The sequence below is a fragment of the Chaetodon auriga genome, chromosome 22 (genome assembly GCF_051107435.1).
Source record: "Chaetodon auriga isolate fChaAug3 chromosome 22, fChaAug3.hap1, whole genome shotgun sequence".
Classification (NCBI taxonomy): Eukaryota; Metazoa; Chordata; class Actinopteri; order Chaetodontiformes; family Chaetodontidae; genus Chaetodon; species Chaetodon auriga.
The window spans coordinates 19335644-19357500 of NC_135095.1; the positions used below are offsets into that span (position 1 = coordinate 19335644).

General features: G+C 47.0%; 4 protein-coding genes across 4 annotated transcripts in view; 3 read left to right on the forward strand and 1 right to left on the reverse strand.

The window, feature by feature from the left end:
* Positions 1–3127: 3127 nt before the first annotated feature.
* sco2 (synthesis of cytochrome C oxidase 2) lies at positions 3128–5455 on the forward strand. Its single transcript, XM_076721759.1, has 2 exons — positions 3128–3212; positions 4016–5455. The coding sequence occupies exon 2, from the start codon at positions 4028–4030 to the stop codon at positions 4853–4855; it is 828 nt and encodes a 275-aa protein (XP_076577874.1). The 5' UTR covers positions 3128–3212; positions 4016–4027; the 3' UTR covers positions 4856–5455.
* Positions 5456–5878: 423 nt separating this feature from the next.
* On the reverse strand, positions 5879–11746 carry ncaph2 (non-SMC condensin II complex, subunit H2). Its single transcript, XM_076722562.1, has 21 exons — positions 11655–11746; positions 11015–11155; positions 10767–10868; positions 10633–10694; positions 10432–10513; positions 9643–9696; positions 9467–9546; positions 9166–9314; positions 8671–8801; positions 8454–8537; positions 8299–8362; positions 8116–8217; positions 7990–8034; positions 7751–7821; positions 7551–7665; positions 7194–7286; positions 6933–6982; positions 6568–6669; positions 6300–6449; positions 6080–6210; positions 5879–5995 (listed from the first exon to the last, which is right to left on the reverse strand). The coding sequence occupies exons 2-20, from the start codon at positions 11120–11122 to the stop codon at positions 6085–6087; spliced, it is 1770 nt and encodes a 589-aa protein (XP_076578677.1). The 5' UTR covers positions 11123–11155; positions 11655–11746; the 3' UTR covers positions 5879–5995; positions 6080–6084.
* Positions 11747–12509: 763 nt separating this feature from the next.
* socs2 (suppressor of cytokine signaling 2) lies at positions 12510–19604 on the forward strand. The gene is made up of 3 exons (XM_076722563.1): positions 12510–12954; positions 15935–16172; positions 16428–19604. Exons 2-3 carry the CDS (start codon positions 16046–16048, stop codon positions 16901–16903), a joined length of 603 nt encoding a protein of 200 aa, XP_076578678.1. The 5' UTR covers positions 12510–12954; positions 15935–16045; the 3' UTR covers positions 16904–19604.
* A 1314-nt stretch (positions 19605–20918) lies between these two features.
* The window catches only part of cradd (CARD and death domain containing adaptor protein), a 2878-nt gene continuing 1939 nt past the window's right edge, over positions 20919–21857 (forward strand). Inside the window, exon 1 of the mRNA XM_076721728.1 lies at positions 20919–21348. Within this exon, the coding sequence (XP_076577843.1) occupies positions 21051–21348 (298 nt within the window). The 5' untranslated portion in view covers positions 20919–21050. The remainder of the gene's footprint in view (positions 21349–21857) is intronic.

Genomic DNA, 21857 nt, shown 5'->3' on the forward strand with positions numbered 1-21857 from the left:
GGACAGGATACAGGCTGCTGCTCAGGAGAAATAACATGAATAAATGATGAAAATGAGTATGTGCTGGTATCTGCACATCTGAAGTGGAAAGACCTCATGCAGACCTCAAATGAACATTTACTGTCAAACCTTTGAGCGTCTGATCACAGCGTGGACGTGTTAAAACACAAACGTCAATGAGGACAAAACAAGACGTGTTTCCATTTTAAATAAAGTTTTAAAAGCAGGACGTCAGCTGTGTGCTTCACTTCACTGTTAGCTAACGTGAAGAAGCCCTCTGGATGGACTGCTGGTTAGCTTCTTAGCTAGCACTTTTCTCTGTCTTGATGGAGCTAGGCTAACAGTTTCCCCCTGCTTCCAGTCTTTGTGCTAAGCTAATATGCTTTTTGTTGTATTGTTCCTTACAAAATTGTGTTTTTTTCTTTCCTCTTTTTGTTTTTCCTTCCTCTGGCTGATTTAATTTGACCAAAGATGAAATTTACAGAAGATTGAGTAAAATCTTCGATCGTATCGTATCGACTGAGACTCTTTTCACATGAATGCTTAAAGGATTAAACTGGAGCGCTTTAAGCTGATCTGAGTATTAGTTTATATGAACGATGAAGAAGTGCGTCTTCATCAATCCTCTGATCTGTGATCAGCTTCCAGCACATTTAATCTCACGTGTGTGCGTCAGCTGTCGCGCTGCAGGTGTGATTTGACACCAGGTAACAACACACTGCAGGACTTGATAAAAATGGAAATGCAGCAAACTCTCAACACCTCTCCCACGTCTTAGCGGTTGCTAGGCAACACGAATCGAGGCCGGGTAGCGTTTAAGGCTCCTCGATGAGAGGAAACAGAGACGAGTAAATAAAGAGCGAGGACATTCTGCCTTTAAGCGATGACTGAGGGACGCCTGAGAGGCCGTTTAAAGGACAGTCATGAACATGAAAACTGTCATACCTGCAAACAGCCACTGGGGGCAGATCACTGTGAGTGACTGGATGAATTCATGTCCATGTTCATGCAGGAGGTCAGAGTTCATGACCTCCTCATTTGAACTTTGACAGAAGACACAGCCGACTCTAAGCTGTTAATTACGACCTCTACAGGTAAACACACTGTGAGCGTGTTAGCATGCTAATGTTAGCATTCAACTCAAAGCACCGTGTTGACTCAAGGATGTCCCGTTACACTTTATAGTACTGCGTACTTGTACTATATGTACATACAGTACTGCACCAGCTCCACCTGCTGTCTGACAGGTCACTTCCTGTTTAGATTCTGCTAACGGCTGCTGGACTGAAGCTGCTGTGACGATGAAGAACGTGAAGTGCTGACCTGAGAACAGCCTCACAGAGCTGCAGACTCTCAGTCTGCTTAAAACAGGACCGACTAACTGCTGCTGTCATCCTCGTCATCCTCGTCTCTGATTTAAAGCTTTGTATCACAGGAATGTGAAGAGCTTTGAGTCTGGTTCAGTTACTCTGAACCAGATTCCTGTAGACCTGGACCTGCACTGACAGCGGTCAGGCTTTAGCAGAGCTGTGCTGTTTGTCAGTGCAGCACTGCAGAGTCTGTTATGTAAAGGCTTCAAACAGGCCAACAGAGACTTTCACTTTCTTCTTCAGGTGTTACATAACAGACGACAGCTGAGAGGGACACGTCCTCCAGGTTCACTGAGACGCCATCGCCCGAGGACGAAGCTCAGAGGACACACACGCGTTCACAGGACATAACATTTTACTCTCACTAATAAACTGCCGACCTTCTGACTGGTGGACGAGCTGCTCAGCCTCCAGAACCACAGCTGTCCCACTGGATGACAGGCAGTACTATAAGATAACATACAAGTACTATAAGACTACATAAAAGTACTATAAGATAACATACAAGTACTATAAGACTACATAAAAGTACTATAAGATAACATACAAGTACTATAAGACTACATAAAAGTACTATAAGATAACATACAAGTACTATAAGACTACATAAAAGTACTATAAGATAACATGCAGTACTATGAGATATAAGTGTGTGCTGTGTGTGTGTGTGTGTGTGTGTGTGTGTGTGTGCAGTGTTTGTGTACATTGTGTGTGTAGTGTGCAGTGTGTGTCTGTGTGTGCGCTGTGTGTGTCTGCAGTGTACAGTGTGTATGTGTGTGTGCGTGTACATTGTGTGTGTAGTGTGCAGTGTGTGTGTGTGTGTGTGTGTGTGTGTGTGTGGTACAGCTGATGTGACCTGGTTTCTTGGGCTTCTGTCCAGGGTTCATTAATAAAACATGGAGAAGCAGCAGAGGACGAGAGAGGTTCAGCTTCACACAGAGAGAGAGAGTTTCAATGACTGCAGAGAACATCCTGAGGGACAGAGGACAGATTAATTACCGATGTGTCCCACAGAGGACCACAGAGGAGCAGGACTGCACGACGCAGAGGGACGGAGAGGACGTTATTACTGTCACCATAGAAACAGAAATCTACCTGTAAATATTTCAGGTCAAGACGTCCTCTGAAGGCTCCAAAGAGACAAAGCGTCTCAGCACATCTGAGTCTGAATGAACACATTATTTTAAGCCTTTCATCAAAGTATTTTGGCCACACAGACCTGGTCTGTTTTATAATAATGTGACATGTTCGTGTGTTTTTGTTGGCTGGACATGAAGTCTTTAAACAAAGAGACAAATGTGACGATGAAAGAGGATAAAATAAGTTTTCTGAGGTTCAAACACACAAACCCTTTTTCTGTGGAGGACATCTGTTCAAATACTATGGTGGTGATATTTCTATTTATTTCAACAGAAATACTGTCTTTTACAGCTGTTTGTACTGCAGGCTGATTCTCATCATTCACTTCACGCTCGTGTGTGATTTACGGTTCACTGCATGTCACCGCTCATTACGGCGCCACCTGCTGGACGCTTTCAGTACTACAGCTCCAGTCGCCACAGGCACGAATCTGCTGGTATCAACATTTCTGTAAATGTACATTTATGTGATTTTTTGATTTACTTTCCAACATTTATACGTTTAGAATAAGTGTTTTTTTTATTCTTCAGCTTTATTGTTATTCTATGTCCTCTGCTGTCTCCTCTCCGTTTAGTCGAATCAGCTGAAGTGAACTGAAGTTTATGTAAAAGCAGCTCATGTGTTTCACAACCACACACTGTGTGTGTGAGTGTGTCCATGTCTGTCCGCAGAGGTTGGCTGTGTGGACACTGACTGTTAAAGGTACGTTATTATTATTATTATTATTATGACTGAACCGCCTGCGCTGGTAAGCTAGATAAGCTAACAGCTAAACCAGCTAACGTGATATGCTAGCTTCGCGTTCCGTTAACGTTAGCTTCAAAGCAGCAGGTTAAGGTGACTTCCGTGCGTTAGCTTCTGTGCTAAAGCTGGATGGGTTAACTTTAGTTTTCTGTTAGCTGTAATCAGATGAACTTATTTTTCATGTCGGAGTTTGAAACAGTACAGTCCGCTAACAGTTGCAGTCGAAAACCAGCTTGATACAGAACCGCCAGCCTACGTACCGCAGTCCTGTTCGGCTAGCCGAGCGAAGTGATAACTTCTGTTATTCGGTGTTACTAAACTTAACTTATCGTACGAATAATAAAAATATATCCTTGCCAGAGAAGATGTGAACTTCTGAGCAACAGTTCAGGGTAGTTCGTGTCGGTGTCAGGCCAGTTTAAACTAACAAAAACACCACTTATTTCCGTCAAATGCAGATGAATTTCATTCAATACAACCGGTTTAAAATCCAACATGGCGCCTGACCGGTACCCGTACTTTATGAAATAAAAATAAAGGTTTTACATCCAAAATGATCAATTTGTATGATAGTACTCTGCACTTAATACTCTTGAAACTTCTGATTATATTTTGGAATGTAGAGATATTGCAGGACTTGTTTTTGTCTTATTTGTACTTGTATACAGTGGTATGAGTACCTCTACCTGAGTGAAGGATCTGAGTATTTCCTGTATTCTGAGTACTTCAGAGTATCCTGCTGTGTTGTGTTTGTGCTACAGGAGGACGCTGAGATGTTGGGGGTCAGGTGTATTGTGGGTGATCTGCGTGGAGGAGGAAGTGTCCTGAGACGTCTTCCTGCGGTCCAGAGGACATTCGTCTCCTCGGCGCTGACCTCAGAGAGTCAGCAGGCCAGCCGCCGTCTTCCTCAGCTCGCTCAGAGACGTCCTCTGTCTCAGGGTCCGAACTCGTCCGCCGGTTCTCATAAACTGAAGCTGAGGACTCGTCTGGCGGTGACGCTGCTGTTTGGCGGCAGTCTGCTGGGGGTCTGGTGGTTTGTGCACTTGGAGAAGCAGCAGAAGTTGCGGCAGCAGCGGGTGGAGCAGCTGCAGCAGGTGGCTGTGGGTCACGGCAACTTCAGCCTCCTGGACCACAGAGGGCAGCGCAGGACCAAGAAGGACTTCCTGGGCAGCTGGGTGCTGCTGTACTTCGGCTTCACGCACTGTCCCGACATCTGTCCCGACGAGCTGGACAAGCTGAGCGCCGTGGTGTCGGCTCTGGACCGGGACACCTCGCTGCCGCCCGTCCAGCCCCTCTTCATCACCGTGGACCCGGACAGGGACGACGTGCCGGCGCTGGCCCGCTACGTCAAAGACTTCCACCCCCGTCTGATCGGACTGACGGGAACGTCAGAGGAGGTGAAACAAGCAGGGCGGGACTACAGAGTGTACGCCAGCCCCGGACCCAAAGATGAGGACGGAGACTACATTGTGGATCACACCATCCTGATCTACCTGGTCAGTCCTGACGGGCTGTTTCTGGATTACTACAACAGGATGAAGAACCAGGAGCAGATCGCCGAGAGCGTCAGGAACCACATCAGAAACTACGTCAAACTCTGAACCTGAAATATTTAAAGTCTGAACTTGAACGTTTGAAAGCAGCCGCAGCCACGAGGACCATAAAGAATCAATCTGGAGTGGACATTTATGTCGTGTTCTCGTGTTCGAGGTCAGTAGATTCAGTCCGTTGGACGTCTCAGGACAGAATCTGTTTTGGACTGTCGACGTCCTCTTGGACATTTTCTAGTCAGAACAGTTGATTATTTGAAAAAAGAATTCACATGAATCAATAATGAAATGAGTTGTCCAGAACATGGATCAGTAATTAAAACCCATTGAGCTGACTGATATTGACAGAATCTGATTGGACCCGTTGAAGTACAAGTACGAGTATGATGTATTATTACTTCCTTCCTTCCAGTGAATCTGTTGAAGTCAGTAAGTGTTTGTGGTTCAGGTGGAATAAAACGAGCTGCTGGACAAACTGTCTCTGACACTCCTGTTGACCCGCTGAGGACAGAGTGGACATCATGGACTCTTCCTGTTTGGGATGGCAGCTGTTTTAAAGGGTCTGTCTGTGTTGGACAGTCTTTGTCACGTCCTGCTGATGTTTGAGACTCGCTGATCGATGATCAATAAAATTTCTGATACATAAAAACAGGAAGTCTGCGCCTGTGGTTCCTCTGAATTTGTCATGAAGCAGGTTCATTTAACCAGGTGTGACCCATCGAGTGTCCACAGGTGGAGACAACAGCCCGTCATATTGTTTACGTTTATACCCCGCCTACTTTCTGACTAATCATAGCGTGCCATGGCTGTGATGTCAGAGCGCTGGCTGCTTTGTTGTGAAGTGCAGTTCAAGGCTCAAACTGAAATCATTATTCTGAAAGGAGGCTTTCAGACTGGGACATGTGGGACGGGTTGATATGGTCAGGGTTCAGGAGCGTCCTGTGGACATGGACATCCGTCTGCCTGTTCCCTGAAGGGTCAAGACGAGTCTGTGTCTCCAGTGAGACACATGAGGAGTCCTGATCAAAGCACAAATTTATTTTCTCACACTGAAAATCAGCCGGTTTGTTCTTTGGTTTCATTTTGTGACAATTTTTATTACAAACATTTATTTTGAAGGGGACAAAAGACTTCAGCATGATCATCATCACCATCATCATCATCATCATCAGATCGAGTTCCAGTTTCCGGCTGAAATGAGGAAAGCAGCATGCGTTCAGGTCAGAGGTCAAACAGCTGTTCACTGGAAACAAACGGAGGAAAGTAGGAACTCACGTGTTTCAGGTGGACGTCAGAGTTCTGAACCTGTCCGTCGCTCTGTGAGTGCTGAGCAGAGTCAGAGACATCGAGTCCACGCTGTCCTCCAGACCCTCGGCGCTGTCCACCTCCACCGTGTAGTCGTTGGCCTGAAGACGGACGTACAGAGACACACGGCTCAGATAAAACTCTACGAGCAGCTGAGCTCCAGGTGAGTCCTTCACAGGTGAGTCATTACCAGCTGCAGAGAGGCCAGCAGGTACTTGCAGGCTTCAAAGTTGTCCAAACCAGCGACGATGGAGGAGAACGACCTGCGCTGGCCGACGCCGCCCAGCGCCGCCGTTATCCTGTCGCCGTAGTCGTGGATGTCGAAGGCCGGACGCTCCTCCTGAACACATCACAACAACAGACACCGTGTTTTCAGCTGTTACCTGACAGCGTGAAGCACTGATCACCTGCTGCCGCCGCCGCGCTCACAGCCGGAGCGCAGGACGCCACTGCCGTACCTGCAGGACCAGCTCAGGTCGGATCTTGTCCTCCCACTCTTTGACTCGGCGGGACAGAGCCGTTTCCTGAGTGTAGCCTCGACTGCTCATCACCATCTGCTCCTGAACGAGTCACATGACAGGAAGACCGCACAGTTCACACCTGACCGATCAATCACACCGTCAGATCAATGACTTCAGGTCGTTAATCACAACCAGTCTGTCCCTGTTCCAACATGAAAACTGTCTCATAACGAGGAAGTACAGCAGTGACAAAGTGACACACTGATGGACGATGACCTCGTCTGTCAGGCTGCAGGTATTCACACGGTCACCTGGCGGCCATGTTTTTAAGAGCGAATGATTATTGATTATTGATCACTTACCACGCAGAGCTTCACCAGATCTTCATAACACAGCTCGTCCCTCTGAGTCTCTGCAGACAAAAGAAGTCTGTCAAACCTGACAGCAGTGGAGACGTCGACAGCTCCACCTGAGCTCCACCTGGTTTCTGATCATCTGACTTTGATCTGACTGAAAATGTTACTGAAGTAAAAGTACAGACGTCTCAGCGTGAAAACATCCTTAAAGTCCTCCTGATGTGTCGCGGTGAAGTGTAAACCCTGACCTGCAGGTGTGTTTTCTACCTGGTGATATGAAGTCTGGTCCTCCAATAAACTCGGCTGGAACGTCGTCCGGAAACGCTTCGTGTTCGTTGTCTGAATTGTCGTCATCTCCGCCTTTTAAAGACATTTTAAACTTTAATCACCAGAACGAACAAACTGAGCAGCTGCTGATAAATTTAGATAAAAACCAGCCAGAAGGACTGAGCTCAGGTACACTTCCTGTTCCTGTCAGTTGAAATATGAGGACCCTGAAGTCTCGGTAGTGTCAGCTGAAGTCATGAGACATATTAGTTGAGGTGTTCACAGTGAAAGGAGCTGCAGTGAGGTTGACAGAGTGCTTAATGACAGACGTTAGAATGGCGCCTGAAGCCGTTTTACCCAGCAGCTCGGGGTGTCTGAATCCGTCCACAGGCTCCTCCCCCTGCTGCTGAGGCCCCGCCTCCTCCGGTTGCAGGAAGGTCCGCCTCAGTTCCTCGTCAGAGACCACCACCCCCTGAGTGACATCACACAACGCATCACTGACCACGCCCTGAGCGACATAGTCATCACCATCATCAGGAACACACAGGCCATCATACCGCCTTCCTGTTGATCCTCTTCCTGGCCTTCAGTCTGTCCTTCATCGTGCTCACGTAAATGTAGTTCAGGTCTGGAACAGAAGTTGATCAAATAAATGACTTCAGTTCAGGACAGGTTACACTGAAAAATCAGCTTTAATTTAATGACGCTGCTTTTAAAAACACCAGTTTTGTTAATGAGGTTTGGTTCAGATTTCACGTCATGTTAACGTCAGGCGGGTTGATGCCGTCGATGTTACCTGTGAACGACGGTCCATTTTTTAACTTGTGCTCCGGAGGATCAACTGCAACAAACAAATTTAACTGATTAATTCACAACAAAATCTTCATCACATCAAACAGACAGAACACACGGAGGTTCTTACAGGTTCCTCTGAACCAGCTCCTGAAGTCCTGAAGCGAAGCGGGACGTTTCCTCTTCCTCTTTCCACCTTCGTCCAGACCTTCAGGAACTCTGTAGCATTTCCCTGAAGAGGAAACGACTCTGTGAGCAAAGAGACCGACAGGACGGCGATGAAACACCTGAGAGAGACACACCTGTACCTCACCTGATTTAAAGGGCTTTTCCTCGCCAAGCGCTGCGTACGGGTCGTGAAGCGCCCACACGTTCACCTGAAACCACATTTAGAGACAAACTCAGCTCAGTCGTGAAGACACAGGCGGACGGTCACGTTTGTGGACAGGTGAAGGTGAAGGGACATACAGCAGGCATCGTGTCCTCCGTCCTCCTCAGCCCGTCTTCTCCGACCTGTCGTCTCTCTCGGATCATCCGGCCTTCGCTCGGAGCCTGACGGGGAAAACAAACACCAAGATCTGAAGGCGTGAAGAGTCTGCAGCCTCATCGGCTGCTCTGTTAATGAAACCAAACGTCAGGCACAGAATTGTCCAATCCCCTCTTTAGACAAAGTAAACAGCAGTACTGAGGCCTGGTGTCTGTCCACGTGCTCCTCTGGGTCCTGGTCCAGCTCCATGTTGTCCTCAACAGGAAGGAAATCGTCTGCAGCATCACCTCCGTTATCTTCAGCATCAGCGTCTGGTGGAGCGGCGACGTCTGGACGAAGAGGACACACGTGAAGACACTGAATGACTGTGAGTGTGAGGATCTTCACAGGTGAAGACTCTGATGAAACACCTGCTGATCAACGTGAAGAAGACTTCTCCGATTTATTTCTATTCATCTGTGACGAGGTCTGACGGAGTCGAACACCGTTAAATAACCTGAACCCTTTCAGAGGAGAACAAAGTCAGAAAGTTTCAGGAATAAAGGAGAAAAGTATTAGGATGGAATGTTTCAGGAAATAACACAGTTACAGCTGTGTCCTCCGAATGTCCCTGATGGTTTGTAGTTCTGAGGGACACCTCCTGCACCGTGTGGACGCTTCAGTCGCCTCAGTGTCTCAGGACGTGAACTGCACCTTGCTGCTGCAGAGACTCTGCGGGATGTCTATCCATCTGAAGTCTGGACTCAGCCGATCCGAGCGAGAGGACGATCAGGTCATCGTCTCCTGGACAGAAAATGTTGATCCTGAAGTCCTTCAGACTGCACAAGACCTCACCCTTCAGACTGAGACACACAAAGCATTGATTAAAGAGTCTGCTCAGAGGACAGTCGGGATCATTCAGCTCAGTGAATAAAGAAAGAAATCAGTCTGACACACGAGACGTCAAGAGAAAAGTCTGTCTGTCACGTATTTCAATGATTCTGTCCAAACTGACCTGATGAGAGGAAGTTTGAGCTTCTCTGAGGCTTCAGGAGGAATCAGAGACTCAGGAGGAAGAGGAGTCACCTGGACCGTCTGAACAGAGCACACAACAACACATCACCTGTCTGTCAGAGGGTGAGACAGGTGTGACCCGTCTGTCTTCAGAGGGCGAGACAGGTGTAGACTCACCTGGTGGGGACTGGTCTTCAAGTCCTTTGAGACGTCGAGGTCCAGTGGAGTGAACTGAAGGAGACAAACAGTGGACAGTTCCAACATTACCCAGAATCATCTATCAGACAGACCGTCTGATAGAGACAGACAGTGAGACAGCCTGTGTGTCCTCAGCTGCTGCGTCTTCATCGTTGTCTTTAACATGCTGGACATCAGCAGAGTCCACCTTTAAACCTTTAAGACCAGGTTTTCTTTAGATTTCTGCTCTTTCATGAAAAGACCGCGAGACACATGAGGACTGGACACGGGAACAGAAGACATGATGAGACATGATGAGTGAAGGTCCACTGGTCCTTTCTGATTGATTACTGTCTGTCCACAGTTTTCACCGACCTCCGCTGCTCCGCTAACAACAAGCTAACTGCTGAGAATGAAGGCAGAGCAAGAGAAGTCAGAGGAAACTGACCGAAGACAGAACAGACAGAAACAACAATAACAATAACAACAACAATGACGATGACAACAATAACAACGCCAACAACAACGACGATGACAACAATAACAACAACAACAACGACAATAACAACGCCAACAACAACGACGACAACAATAACAGCGACAACAACAACAATGACAACAATAACAACAATAACAACGACAACAATAACAACAACAGCGGCAACAATAACAACAACGCCAACAACAATAACAACAACAACAGCGATATGCACGTTGACCTCTGACCTTTTCACCCTCCTCTGAATCTTTTCAGAACTTTGTGTTTCGGCGTCAGTTTCTGTTTCTTACCCCTGCGACATCATCAGCGTCATGGCCGCTCGCCGTCCCGTCTGCGCCGTCCTGCTGGGACGCTGCCAGCTGCTTGTTTTGTCTGTCGGGAACAAAGAAACCAAACCTTCGTTGCCTGAACATTGATTAAAAACACAAACACTCGCTCGGCCGTGCTGTGAGGTGAACTCGACGACTCGATGACTTCCTCTCATGACTTACTTCTTGTTTTTGTTGTTGATGTACTCCAGCGTTTGGTAAACCAGACTGTGCAGGAGCTCCACCTGAAACAGTCAGACAGTGAGCGTCAGTACGAGCCGCTCAGCTCAGCTTCAGCTCAGCGGAGCGTTCGGTACCTTTTTGCTGTAGATGCAGGTCGAACCCTGAATCAACAGAGCTGCTTCTGCGAAGTTCAGTCTGGTGTTTCCTCCATCGAACGTGATGCACATCTCATCCAGCTGCAAGCAAACACACACACACACACACACACACACACACACACACACACACACACACACACAGAACAGGTTGTGATGAGAGACTGTGTGTATTCAGAATATCTGAGTGTGCTTTTCGCCTCACACAGCTCGTTTCCTGACTTTACCTCCTCTAAATAGTCGTTTAACTCTGAAGCCACGTCGATGTCCCAGTTCTTGGTGAGCTCTCTGATTGGCTGCAGCAGGTGAGCGAATCTGCTCTCTGTGGACTCCATGAGTGTGTCTCTGTCTCTGTCTCTGCAGCAGTGCTGGAAGAACAACAGCATCGCAGCGTGAGAACTGTCCTCAGGGACAGACACCTTACTGAAACAGCTGAGCTGGAAACACATGTCATGTACAAATACCTCAAAACTGTACTTCGGTACTTGAGCACACGCGCTTAGTTACTCTCTCAGCTTTGACTGAGACGCATAATAATAAAGTGACGTTGTTGACGCTGTGAACTCACTGACGTTCACTTTAAAGTGAGAACGATCAGTGTGGAAAACACCAGCAGCTCGGCTTCAACAGCAGATCCGTTCAATATGTTCAGTAACGATTGTCTCCGGACAGGTAGAAGCTCACCTACGACAGAAATCACTTCTTATCTCCGTACAGCTGAACGGACACAGTCCGTCTGTCTGCGCCGGAAGACGGAGCTAAAATAACCTTTAGATCAACCGAATCTGGTCAAACAAGAGTTTGAGAAATCAGATTTATCCTTCAAAGCTTAGCGCTGATTTAAGATAAAAGCAGAAAAGAGCTCACCGTGATGAAGAGCGCCGAGCAGCCGCAGACCTGCTGCTAAATGTTGTGTAGCAGTTAGCAAACAGTCAAACGACCCGCGCGAAATTCTTCTTCGCGCTTCGCATTCTTCTTCTTCGTTAAGAAGACAAACCAGCGTGAAGTCGCCACCTGCTGGAGCGGACGGTGTAGCGCTCTGACTTCACAGACGGTTATAATCTGAACATTAGACCTGTTTGCTCAGACTGCGGGACTGAAGACTGAGACCTTTACTTCAGGAGCAGAGTAGAGTTACTCTGTCACAGGGGGTCTGTCTCTGTCCTGCTTCTGTCTGCTCTGCGTCAAAAAACACGCATAAGGTTTATGAAATTAAAGTTAATGAACGTTTATTAAACCTTCAGAGACCCATCTGTTTTTGGATATGGCCCCGTTTGTCCTCTATAACCCTGTGTGTGTGTGTGTGTGTGTGTGTGTGTGTGTGTGTGTGTGTGTGTGTGTGTGCGCGCGCGCGCGCGCGGGGGCGTGTGTGTGTGCGTGGATCTCGAGGAGAATCCTTGGGTGAAGTAAGTCTCAAAAACATCTTGGCACGTGAATTCAACCACGAATTTAAATGTCCTGGAGATCACCCGAAGGCACTGTGTGTGTGTGTGTGTGTGTGTGTGTGTGTGTGTGTGTGTGTGTGCGTGTGTGTGTGTGTATGCGTGACAGAGAGAAAGAGAGTGTGTGTGTGTGTGTGTGTGTGTGTGTGTGTGTGTATGCGTGACAGAGCGAGACAGTGTGTGTTTGTATGTGTGTGTGTGTGTGTGTGTGTGTGTGTGTGTGTCTGTGTGTCTGTGTGTGCGTGTGTGTGTGCGTGTCGGTCCACCTTAAATCGCTTCTGTCTGCACCACGTGACCGTATTCCTGGAAAGTTCCTGGAAATGCTTCTTCTGTGTTGATGCTGATTTCGGGTATTAGGCGGCTCTGTGGACTCGCTGTGTCCGCGGCTCGGGGACGGACGGACGGACACCATGTTGAGGACACACACGGTGCTTCCCTCGCTCTCTGGGACTCTGGAGTAAATCGGTGTTTTTGTGTTGGCGGTGTCACCGGAGCGCTGCGGGCTGACTGACAGATTGGAGGCTTGTTGAGGACCTCCGGCAGCGATCCGCCATTAGTGAGTGAACGTTAGCGGAGCGGCGGAGCAGAAGACGCCGCCGAGAGGAGGACTCGGACCGTAACTGTTCCGCGGACATGTCGGCTCCTCTGCACGGAGGCTAAGCTGCCTCCGCGGGGTCCGACCTAGCTAAGTGAGCTAGCAGCTAGCTGAGACACGGAGCTCTCAGGTACGTTAGCCTGATATTCTAACATTAATTGATTTTTGGTGGTTTATTGTGTTTTTGTCGTTTAGTTGAGCTGCTGATTAAAAACACTGGAGTCACTTCAAAGCGCCGCTCTGCAGTTTGTTCCAGCGCGGATCGAAGAAAGCTGTCACACTGCGCCAAATTCAATTAATTATTTGACCAATTTAACGACGCCTCGGTGGCCGGCGGGTGTTTAAACCCGCTTGGAAAAAAATATATTCTTATCTTTTTTAATTTCAGCCCAGTCCTCGTTTCAGCAGGGTAGAACAAATTCATCCAACCGTGTAAAAATAGACAGATTTAAGATAACCTGGAGATTACCTGGAGAAAAATGAAGACGTCTAACACCACACCAAATTCCATTCAAATTTTCACCAATTTCACGTCGCCTCGATTTTTTGCGGCGAACCTGCCAGAAAATAAATGGTTTCTGTTCTTCACAGTTAAAATTCTGCCCACAAAAACAGTTAATTTATTTCATTTTTTGTTTGTTTGGTTTTTACACAGGCATAGTTTTTTAATGTGACCGACAGGACATGTGATTAAGGTCTAAAACACCTGTACAGGTACCTTAAATCTGTCCCATTTCCAGGAAAAGTGGGACATTAACGTTAAGACAAATTCTATTAAAAATTCGCCGTTTTACGGGACGTGGATATTGTAAAAAATATGTCCTAAAATTAAAACCAGATGTTCTTTACACCTCACAAGAATCAGTTTTTATATTTACGCAGATAGATTTTGCACAGAAACGTTTCATCAAATTCTGTTCAAAATCTGTTCATTTATTAAATCTGTCAAATTCAGTTTTGTCCCGTTCTTTATCCTAATTTCATTTTACATAAAAATAAGTGTTTATTAAGATATCTGAGATAGAAAGAGACATTCTAATCAGTGTGAAGTAGCCGCTTCAGTCGTCTGCAGAGAAACCGACACATCACACCAAACTCTATTCAGAATTGCACAGATTTAAGGTCGGCTCGTTTGTCGGCTGGTGCACAAATCTGCTTAAAATAAAAAAAGATTCAAAAGATTAATTTCTGTGTGTTAATGTCCACTCTTCAATTCAGCCGACAATAATGAGTTAAGAGTATTTTAAGACTGATAAATGTCCATTTTATAGAGGAGAGGACAGCAGATCGAGAGCACACTGTAATACACACTTGAATCACAGTTCATATGAATGTGTGTTCTCAATAACTTAAAGCTAAATGTTCCATTTGAACAATAAACTGTATTAAATCTGATTCTTTTCCTCTAATAAGAATCATTTTCTAACTTTTTAACATCAGCCTGAATCAAAACTTGTGCAACGTCTGACGTCTTCATCATTTTTTTGTCACACTCACGTTTTGTCATCAGCTCCTCGTCCATCTGTGAGTTTTTCCACTGAGGAAAAAAGGTGTTAACACTTTAGAGGATATTTACATTCAGGCCGTGAAACGCTGCCGTCTCAGGACGAGCGTCAGGGTTAACGGGGTCCTGAGGGATCAGCCGTCAAAACGACGCCCATTCCTCAAAGTGCTCGCTGGCGGAGGAGCTTCCTGTGGTCTGTCTCTGGTTTTAGATTTCTCGACAGGAGTCTTCTGATGAGAACCTTCCTTTAGAGTCTGTTTGGAGAGAAAACGTCCCAGAGCTGAGACCCGGTTTTGACTGGGATGGGTTCTGGTCTAATTTTCTGCCCTCAGACGCTGCAGTGGGCCGGTCTGCCTCAGGCTCTTGGTGCGCTCCTCCATGTGTTCTGGGATTGGCTGCCTGTGGCTGGTTTTGTCAGTCGTCAGATGTTTTCTCCTTCGCCGCACTCGTCGACTGAATGATGCAGTTCAATCTCAGCTGCCGGCTCCGGATCACCAGAGACCCCTGATCAGGTCTCTCTGCGGTCAGGGACCCGGTCGGAGGTGGAAACACCCTGACGAGCTCTCGGCGAGCAGCTGGATTCTCGTGTCGTTCCACTGCTGGTGTGATCTGAGTCTGGAGTCCAGAACCGGAGCCGCCCTGAACCCGAAACCTGACATCTTACCTGGTCGTGTCGTTTTGTTGAAGAATTCCTCCAAACATCCATCAGTTCAGTTTCTGTGCTGTTGATGTGTGAAACGTCTCAGATCCTCCTGCGACGGTTTTTCTGTTTATTCAGTGGAGTTCATTTCAGAGGAAATCCTCCAGCAACAATAATAAGATCTATAATCATAATAATAATATGGTAATGTCCAGCTGATAGAAGAAACTGTTTTCCTTCAGTCTGCAGCAAACGATCAATGATCAATGATCAGTGATCAGTGATCAATCCTTTCATCCATAAACCATCAAACGAAAGGTAAAAATGCTCAAAAGAAACATATCAAATATTTATTGTTTTCTTCAACCAGAAGTCCAAAAAGATGTTCTTCATCACAGGAAACAAGCTGCTGATTGATCTTCTATCGATCAGCTAATCCATTAATCAGAGTTCAGTTGATTGTGTTCAGTTTAAAAGCGTTTTGTTTTCCAGAAGAATCTCCTTTGAAAGGAGCAGAAAGCCTCATGTTTCCTTCATGTCACTGAACTCAGCTGGAATCAGCCTTCAAACGCAGGAAACGCAGGCCTCTGATTGGCCGCTGGACGGCCGGCCGCCATGAGAGTTCAGCTCAGTTCAGCGCAAACGTTTGTGAGGCAGCAGGCCGAGGTTCCCCGATCGATGAGCGGCGTGGAAAACAAACCGTCCTCCGTGTTGTTGATGGTCAAAGCTGTGATAAGTCAGAGTTTGACCTCTCCAGGCTTCTGTCAGACTTTGACCTGCTGGATGTAGTACTCCACAGCTCTGAACCAATCAGATCAACTTGACGATGACGATGATGATGACGATGATGACGATGATGACGATGATGACGATGATGATGATGATGATGATGATGATGAACTTGTTAATCTTGAGTTTCGGTCTTGAAGCAGTTCGACCGTCCTGATGGTTTTGACGTGTTTCCAGGTCGGCACAGGTCCCGGTCCAGCGTCTTCCTCCCGTCTCGTCTGGCTGCCGCAGACCTCGTCCACGTCTGAGCTGTGGGCCTAAAACTAGGCTGACGGTCGGATCTGTCCAATGACCTGCCAGTCCTCCGAGTCCACAGACACCATCGAGGGCGACAGACGAGCCAACGACAACTCCAGGGCTGTGGAATCGGACGAGAGCCGCATCGCCTTCGCCATGAAGGACCTGAGGAACACAGGTGGGTCTCTGGGCTGCACGCAGACCTTCACAGCTGCTATTCAAAGTCTGTCTCATGACGGCTGCAGAAACAGTCACTTGTCTCTGCTGTATACTGATCTGAGACCAGCCGATACCAGCGGCTCGCACACGCTGATCCTGGTTGTGGCAGCACAGACTCGTGTCGTGAAGGAAGCTGTTGGTGTGTGTCTCTCGTATGTCCTGTCATGTCTCTCTGCATGTCTTCACTGTTTCCTGTCTCTCTCTGTGGTCTCAGGTTGGTACTGGGGCAGTCTGACCGCTAACGAGGCCAAAGAGATCCTCCAGGACGCCTCAGAGGGCACCTTCCTGGTCCGGGACAGCTCTCAGAGGGACTACCTGTTCACCATCTCCGCCATGACGTCCGCGGGTCCCACCAACCTGCGGATCGAGTACAAACACGGCAAATTCAAGCTGGACTCGGTGGTCCTGGTGAAGCCGAAGCTGAAGCAGTTCGACAGCGTGGTCCACCTGGTGGAGCACTACGTCCAGCTGTCCAGGAGCAGCGACAAGGCCCCGTCAAACTCTCAGCCCTCGGCGGCGCCGCCCAACGGCACGGTGCAGCTGCTGCTCACCAAACCCGTGTACACCGCCACGCCGTCGCTGCAGCACCTCTGTCGCATCGCCATCAACAGGACGACGCGGCGGGTCCAGGATCTGCCGCTGCCCAACAGACTGAAGGACTACCTGACGGACTACAGCTACAACGTGTAGAGACGGAGCGGGACCGCAGCTCGCTGTGGACGGATACGAGTGTGGTGCAATGCCATCTGATCGCTGACCAATCCCATCATGCCTTGCTCCCGCGAGGACACGGCGAGTCGAAGGGACACGATGATCAGGGTGTGACGGCTGGAGGAGCTTTGTTTGGTAACGCTCCGTCGGGTACGTGGTACACCTCAGAAAGTACTTGTACTGCGTGCAGTCAGTCAGTACCACAGCGTGAGTTTAAGTACACGTTAACGTGATCTCTTTCAAAGAGCGCGCCTCCGCTGCAGAGTGACGACAGGTGATCGGCACTGGAGCTTCAGGTCGTTCAGGTCGAGTCTCGCCTCCGATTCATAAACGTCAGGAAACAGCAAAAACACGACAAACATCCAGAGATCAAACGGCGGCTCGCCGACTTCCTGGCGCCGACTAACCGGTGAATCGGCTCACAGACGCAAACTGACCCCAAAGCAGCGTTTGGTCAGTTCTGTGAACTGTGACAGACGTCCTGCTTCCACGTGTCCATCAGAGACTGATTCCAAAGACCAAACAGCATCAACACAACGAGCCCCATCGAGGCACAAAACTGCTTACAGGTGCTCTTCAGTCAGCCAATCAGCAGCAGGCTTTAGCTCAGGTGACGACGTTTACATCTTGAGAACCTCGCAGCAGCATGACAACACAAAGTATCATAGAAACTGAAGTATTACTGCAAATATTCCAAACCACGTGTCCAAAAAGCCACCGATGAGTCTGGAGAGGAATCAATCAATTGTAGAGTAATCGATCAATCATCGTTTAGTTGTCAAAAACAAAACTGACTTTCCTGTTTCCATCACGAATATGAGATTAATGACGCTGATTAATTCATTACGTGAATAATTAAAATACATTCAAACTTTAATATCCAGAAAAAAACTGTTTTCCTTCAGTCTGCAGCAAATGATCAATGATCAGTGATCAATGATCAGTGATCAGTGATCAGTGATCAATCCTTTCATCCATAAACCATCAGACGAAAGTTAAAAATGCTCAAAAGAAACATATCAAATATTTATTGTTTTCTTCAACCAGAAGTCCAAAAAGATGTTCTTCATCACAGGAAACAAACTGCTGATTGATCTTCTATCGATCAGCTAATCCATTAATCAGAGTTCAGTTGATTGTGTTCAGTTTAAAAGCGTTTTGTTTTCCAGAAGAATCTCCTTTGAAAGGAGCAGAAAGCCTCATGTTTCCTTCATGTCACTGAACTCAGCTGGAATCCGCCTTCAAACGCAGGAAACGCAGGCCTCTGATTGGCCGCTGGACGGCCGGCCGCCATGAGAGTTCAGCTCAGTTCAGCGCAAACGTTTGTGAGGCAGCAGGCCGAGGTTCCCCGATCGATGAGCGGCGTGGAAAACAAACCGTCCTCCGTGTTGTTGATGGTCAAAGCTGTGATAAGTCAGAGTTTGACCTCTCCGGGCTTCTGTCAGACTTTGACCTGCTGGATGTAGTACTCCACAGCTCTGAACCAATCAGATCACAGGAAAACAAAGTGTCACACAGGACCTGTTAAAGCAGCTCTGAGGCACAACAAGGCTGCGTTCAGGAGGAAGCGTTCGTTTCATGAACGCTGACATTTATCAACCAGAACACAATGAAAAGAACCCGATTTGCTCGTGAACCAGAACACAGCAAACCAACTCTCTGATTGACACTCAGTCACACGTCTGATCACAGTCCGCCTTCGCCCTTAAACCACCACAGAAGAAGAGACACAGCGAGATGACGTCGCACATAGTTGATGTGAGGAAGGTCAGCGCGTCCTCCTCCGTTCAACCAGACTCCATTTAATAATCCAACATTTTTAGATTCCTTGTTGATTTTTCACTAAAACACAAATATGAGCCGCCTTTAAAACGTCAGGTCATCAGTTTCTATGTGATCTGTTTCCAGTGACTCATATTTCATGAAAGCGTTCATGTTTGTCCTCTGTGGAAACGTCCTGACTCACCTGCTCTGACAGTAACCTTTGACCTGCGTCTCCTCACATTCGGCTCGTTTCTGTGACTCTGAACATCAAACCTGTAGCCAGCGGGTTCACCCGACCTGCGTGCTGCCGTCACTCTTCCAGGTCTTTAAGGATCAGTTTTAAGGACACTTTGAGGCACGATGTGCTCGTTTGACAGAAGGTCGCTCAGGTAAACGGGACTGTTGCATGTTTGTCCACAGTTTTGGTGCGACTGTGTCGACTCTACATGATGTTTCCGTTAACATCCATCGTAACGTTCCTCTTCTTACCTTTGTCTTTGTATGGAGGGCTAATCATTGAAGGGAAGGCTTGCTGTTTTTCTTCTTCAGCTGTGATTTCATGGTGATAAAGTTCATGTTATCTAGACATAAAACAGACTCTGAATGAAAAAATCCATGTTACTGAACAGGAAACTCAGTGAGCAGGACCAGAAGTGCAGATCTTTGTACATATCACAGCAGAGGGACTGCGGCTCTCTGCCTGTTCTGATTTTAAAGAATATTTATTGATTGTGTCACACTGTTTTCTGGTACCTTTCTTTGTGAAGAAGCTGCACAGACTGAAAGCATGTCGTCCTGCCGTCGACCCGTCCGCTGACGGGAAGCTGTGCAGCGCCTCTGCCTCTGTAAAGTCCATCAGCTCCGGCTTTTAAATGAATAAAGTTTTTATATGGTGCTTCATCACGCGGTGATGGTGATTACGCAGCGTTTGTTTTGCTCATGATGTCTCACTTTTAGGTGAAAAAGTTTTTTTTTTTTCGTCTTCATTAATACAAAAGTTGTTAATGAATGTTGAAATCATGACATCCTAAGTCAGCAGTTTGTCTTAATATGCGATGCTTTTCATTTTTATATAAATGGCTCTATGCAAGCTTGGAAATGAGAGAAGTCTGTGATCAGACCACTAAGAAAGAAGCTCCTTTCAAAAAGCCTCCAGTTTAAGGTTTGCTTGTTGGTCTGTAAATACAAACACCAGAAAGGCTGAAAAATATGAATTTTGGGGAATTCTTGTAAATTCGGCAATATCGTTCATAAAAAACCGATTTTCAGCATTGGATCACACAGCCAGCTCCCCCCCCCCCCCCCCCCCCCCCGACACACACACACACACACACATACGCACGCACGCACACACTCTTTATGTGTGTGTATTCAACGAAGACTGAGTCGAATATTAGTTACATAAGAGTTTTTGCTTTAATAAGTGGCATCTACTGTATGGAAAGCATTGAGCTGAACTCCATTAATAAATGTATCAGTTTTAGGATTTTTTGTTAATTCTCAAATAGAAACAGTTGGACAACATAACTCTTTACCTTTATACCAAGTTTGGGGTCTTCGGGTGAATTCGGCTCATATTTTATAAAACAAGCAGCCTTTACATAGCCTTCATTTTAGCTTTAGCTCATTTGCTGACAGTACTGCCCACCACGGTAAGTGCAATATAAAGGTAGCACAAAACACTGTAGTTTTCTTGTAAGTGGTTTTCTTGTAAGTGGTGGTGTTTGCTGAAATAAATAGGATATCGAAATGAAAATGAGCTCTTGATGATCTCAAAAACGAAGCTTGAATTGGTCTTTGCCCCAAGACTATGGGGACCATTCAGCCAGACTTCACTGAAAAATCTCCTCATTTTAAGATTCCTCTTGTGTCGTTAACTATCAGCACTTGATTTAACACCTAATATCAGATTGTCGGAGAATTTAGATCCTTTTGTTTATTTCGGGAGATAATTGATTGACCATGTCGTAATAATTTAATGTATTAGCATTATGTTAACGTGACGCTGTTGCTGGCTACTCGCCGCCTTTGAAACGGGGCAGCCGGTGTGAGATGTTTTGATTACATTAAAAGTGATATTGACGTGTCATGTTTATGCCGAACCGATGAATGCTTCATAGTAATCCACTAAATTAAACTGGTTGTTCAATCACTAAACTTTTGTACAAATAGAGAATATTTCTAGCACGGACAAAACCTTGGTTCCGCTGGTATGTTTCCAGTCGGACACAATAACAGTGAGCAAACGATCGCCGTCCGGGTCCGTAGCGTCACACAACTAGTTTTCATGATGACTGATTAAGTTATTGATTATGAAGTAACGAGTATTATCTAGAGAAGGTGTAGTCGTCAGCTCCTCGTCATGGACCCGGAGCACAGAGCTCTGCTGCGGGCACACAGGCTGGATCTGTCCGGGCAGCTGCTGGTCAGTGATACGATCGTTCCGTTTCTGTACCAGGAGGACATTTTAACGGAGACTCAGGTGGAGGACATCGAGTCTCAGCCGACGAACACACAGAAGAGTCTCAAGCTGCTGGACATCCTGCCGAGCCGCGGGCCCCGGGCCTTCGACGCCTTCCTGCGGTCTCTGGACGAGTTCAGCTGGGTCCGAGACAAACTGCTGCTGGAGCTCCGGACAAGACCCGGACCCAGCTCGACAGGTGAGTCTCGACAGCTGATGACTCGGTACACCTGGACTGGATGAACTCAGAGACTCTAAAGTCTGTTTAAAGCTTAAATTCTTCAGTGTGAGACTTCAGTTCACTGCCCTCTGTCCATGTAGACCACATCAGTCTAGACCACGACCTGACTTAAACCCGGACTAAAGTAACATGGAGGTCTTAAAGGTGACCAGAAACCATGTTTTCCATGGCTGAATCTTTTATTTAGTGTAACTTTCTAATCTGGACTCATCCAGTCCCCCCGTTCAGGATTCAGGATCAGATAAACTCTTAATCCCTTCATCAGTGACGCCATGAGCTTCATGTGACGTATCCTTTCTTTATGATGGCGAAGGCGCCTCATTCCCTCACCGTCATAGGATCGGACCTGCTTTTTTTCCAGGCTTCTGATTGGCTGACTTGTCTTCATGTCACCACTGATTGGTCTGTGTGCCCATGCCTTGACCACACCAAAATGAACCTCCTCCTCCTCCTCCTCCTCCTCCTCC

Coding starts and splice junctions, on each gene's coding strand:
- sco2 (XM_076721759.1), top strand. CDS start 4,028: ATGTTGGGGGTCAGGTGTATTGTGGGTGATCTGCGTGGAGGAGGAAGT.
- ncaph2 (XM_076722562.1), bottom strand. CDS start 11,122: ATGGAGTCCACAGAGAGCAGATTCGCTCACCTGCTGCAGCCAATCAGA. Junction 8,218..8,298: donor GGAAAAGCCCTTTAAATCAG/GTGAGGTACAGG, acceptor TTTCCTCTTCAG/GGAAATGCTACAGAGTTCCT. Junction 7,822..7,989: donor AAATGGACCGTCGTTCACAG/GTAACATCGACG, acceptor CTTCTGTTCCAG/ACCTGAACTACATTTACGTG.
- socs2 (XM_076722563.1), top strand. CDS start 16,046: ATGACCTGCCAGTCCTCCGAGTCCACAGACACCATCGAGGGCGACAGA. Junction 16,173..16,427: donor GAAGGACCTGAGGAACACAG/GTGGGTCTCTGG, acceptor CTGTGGTCTCAG/GTTGGTACTGGGGCAGTCTG.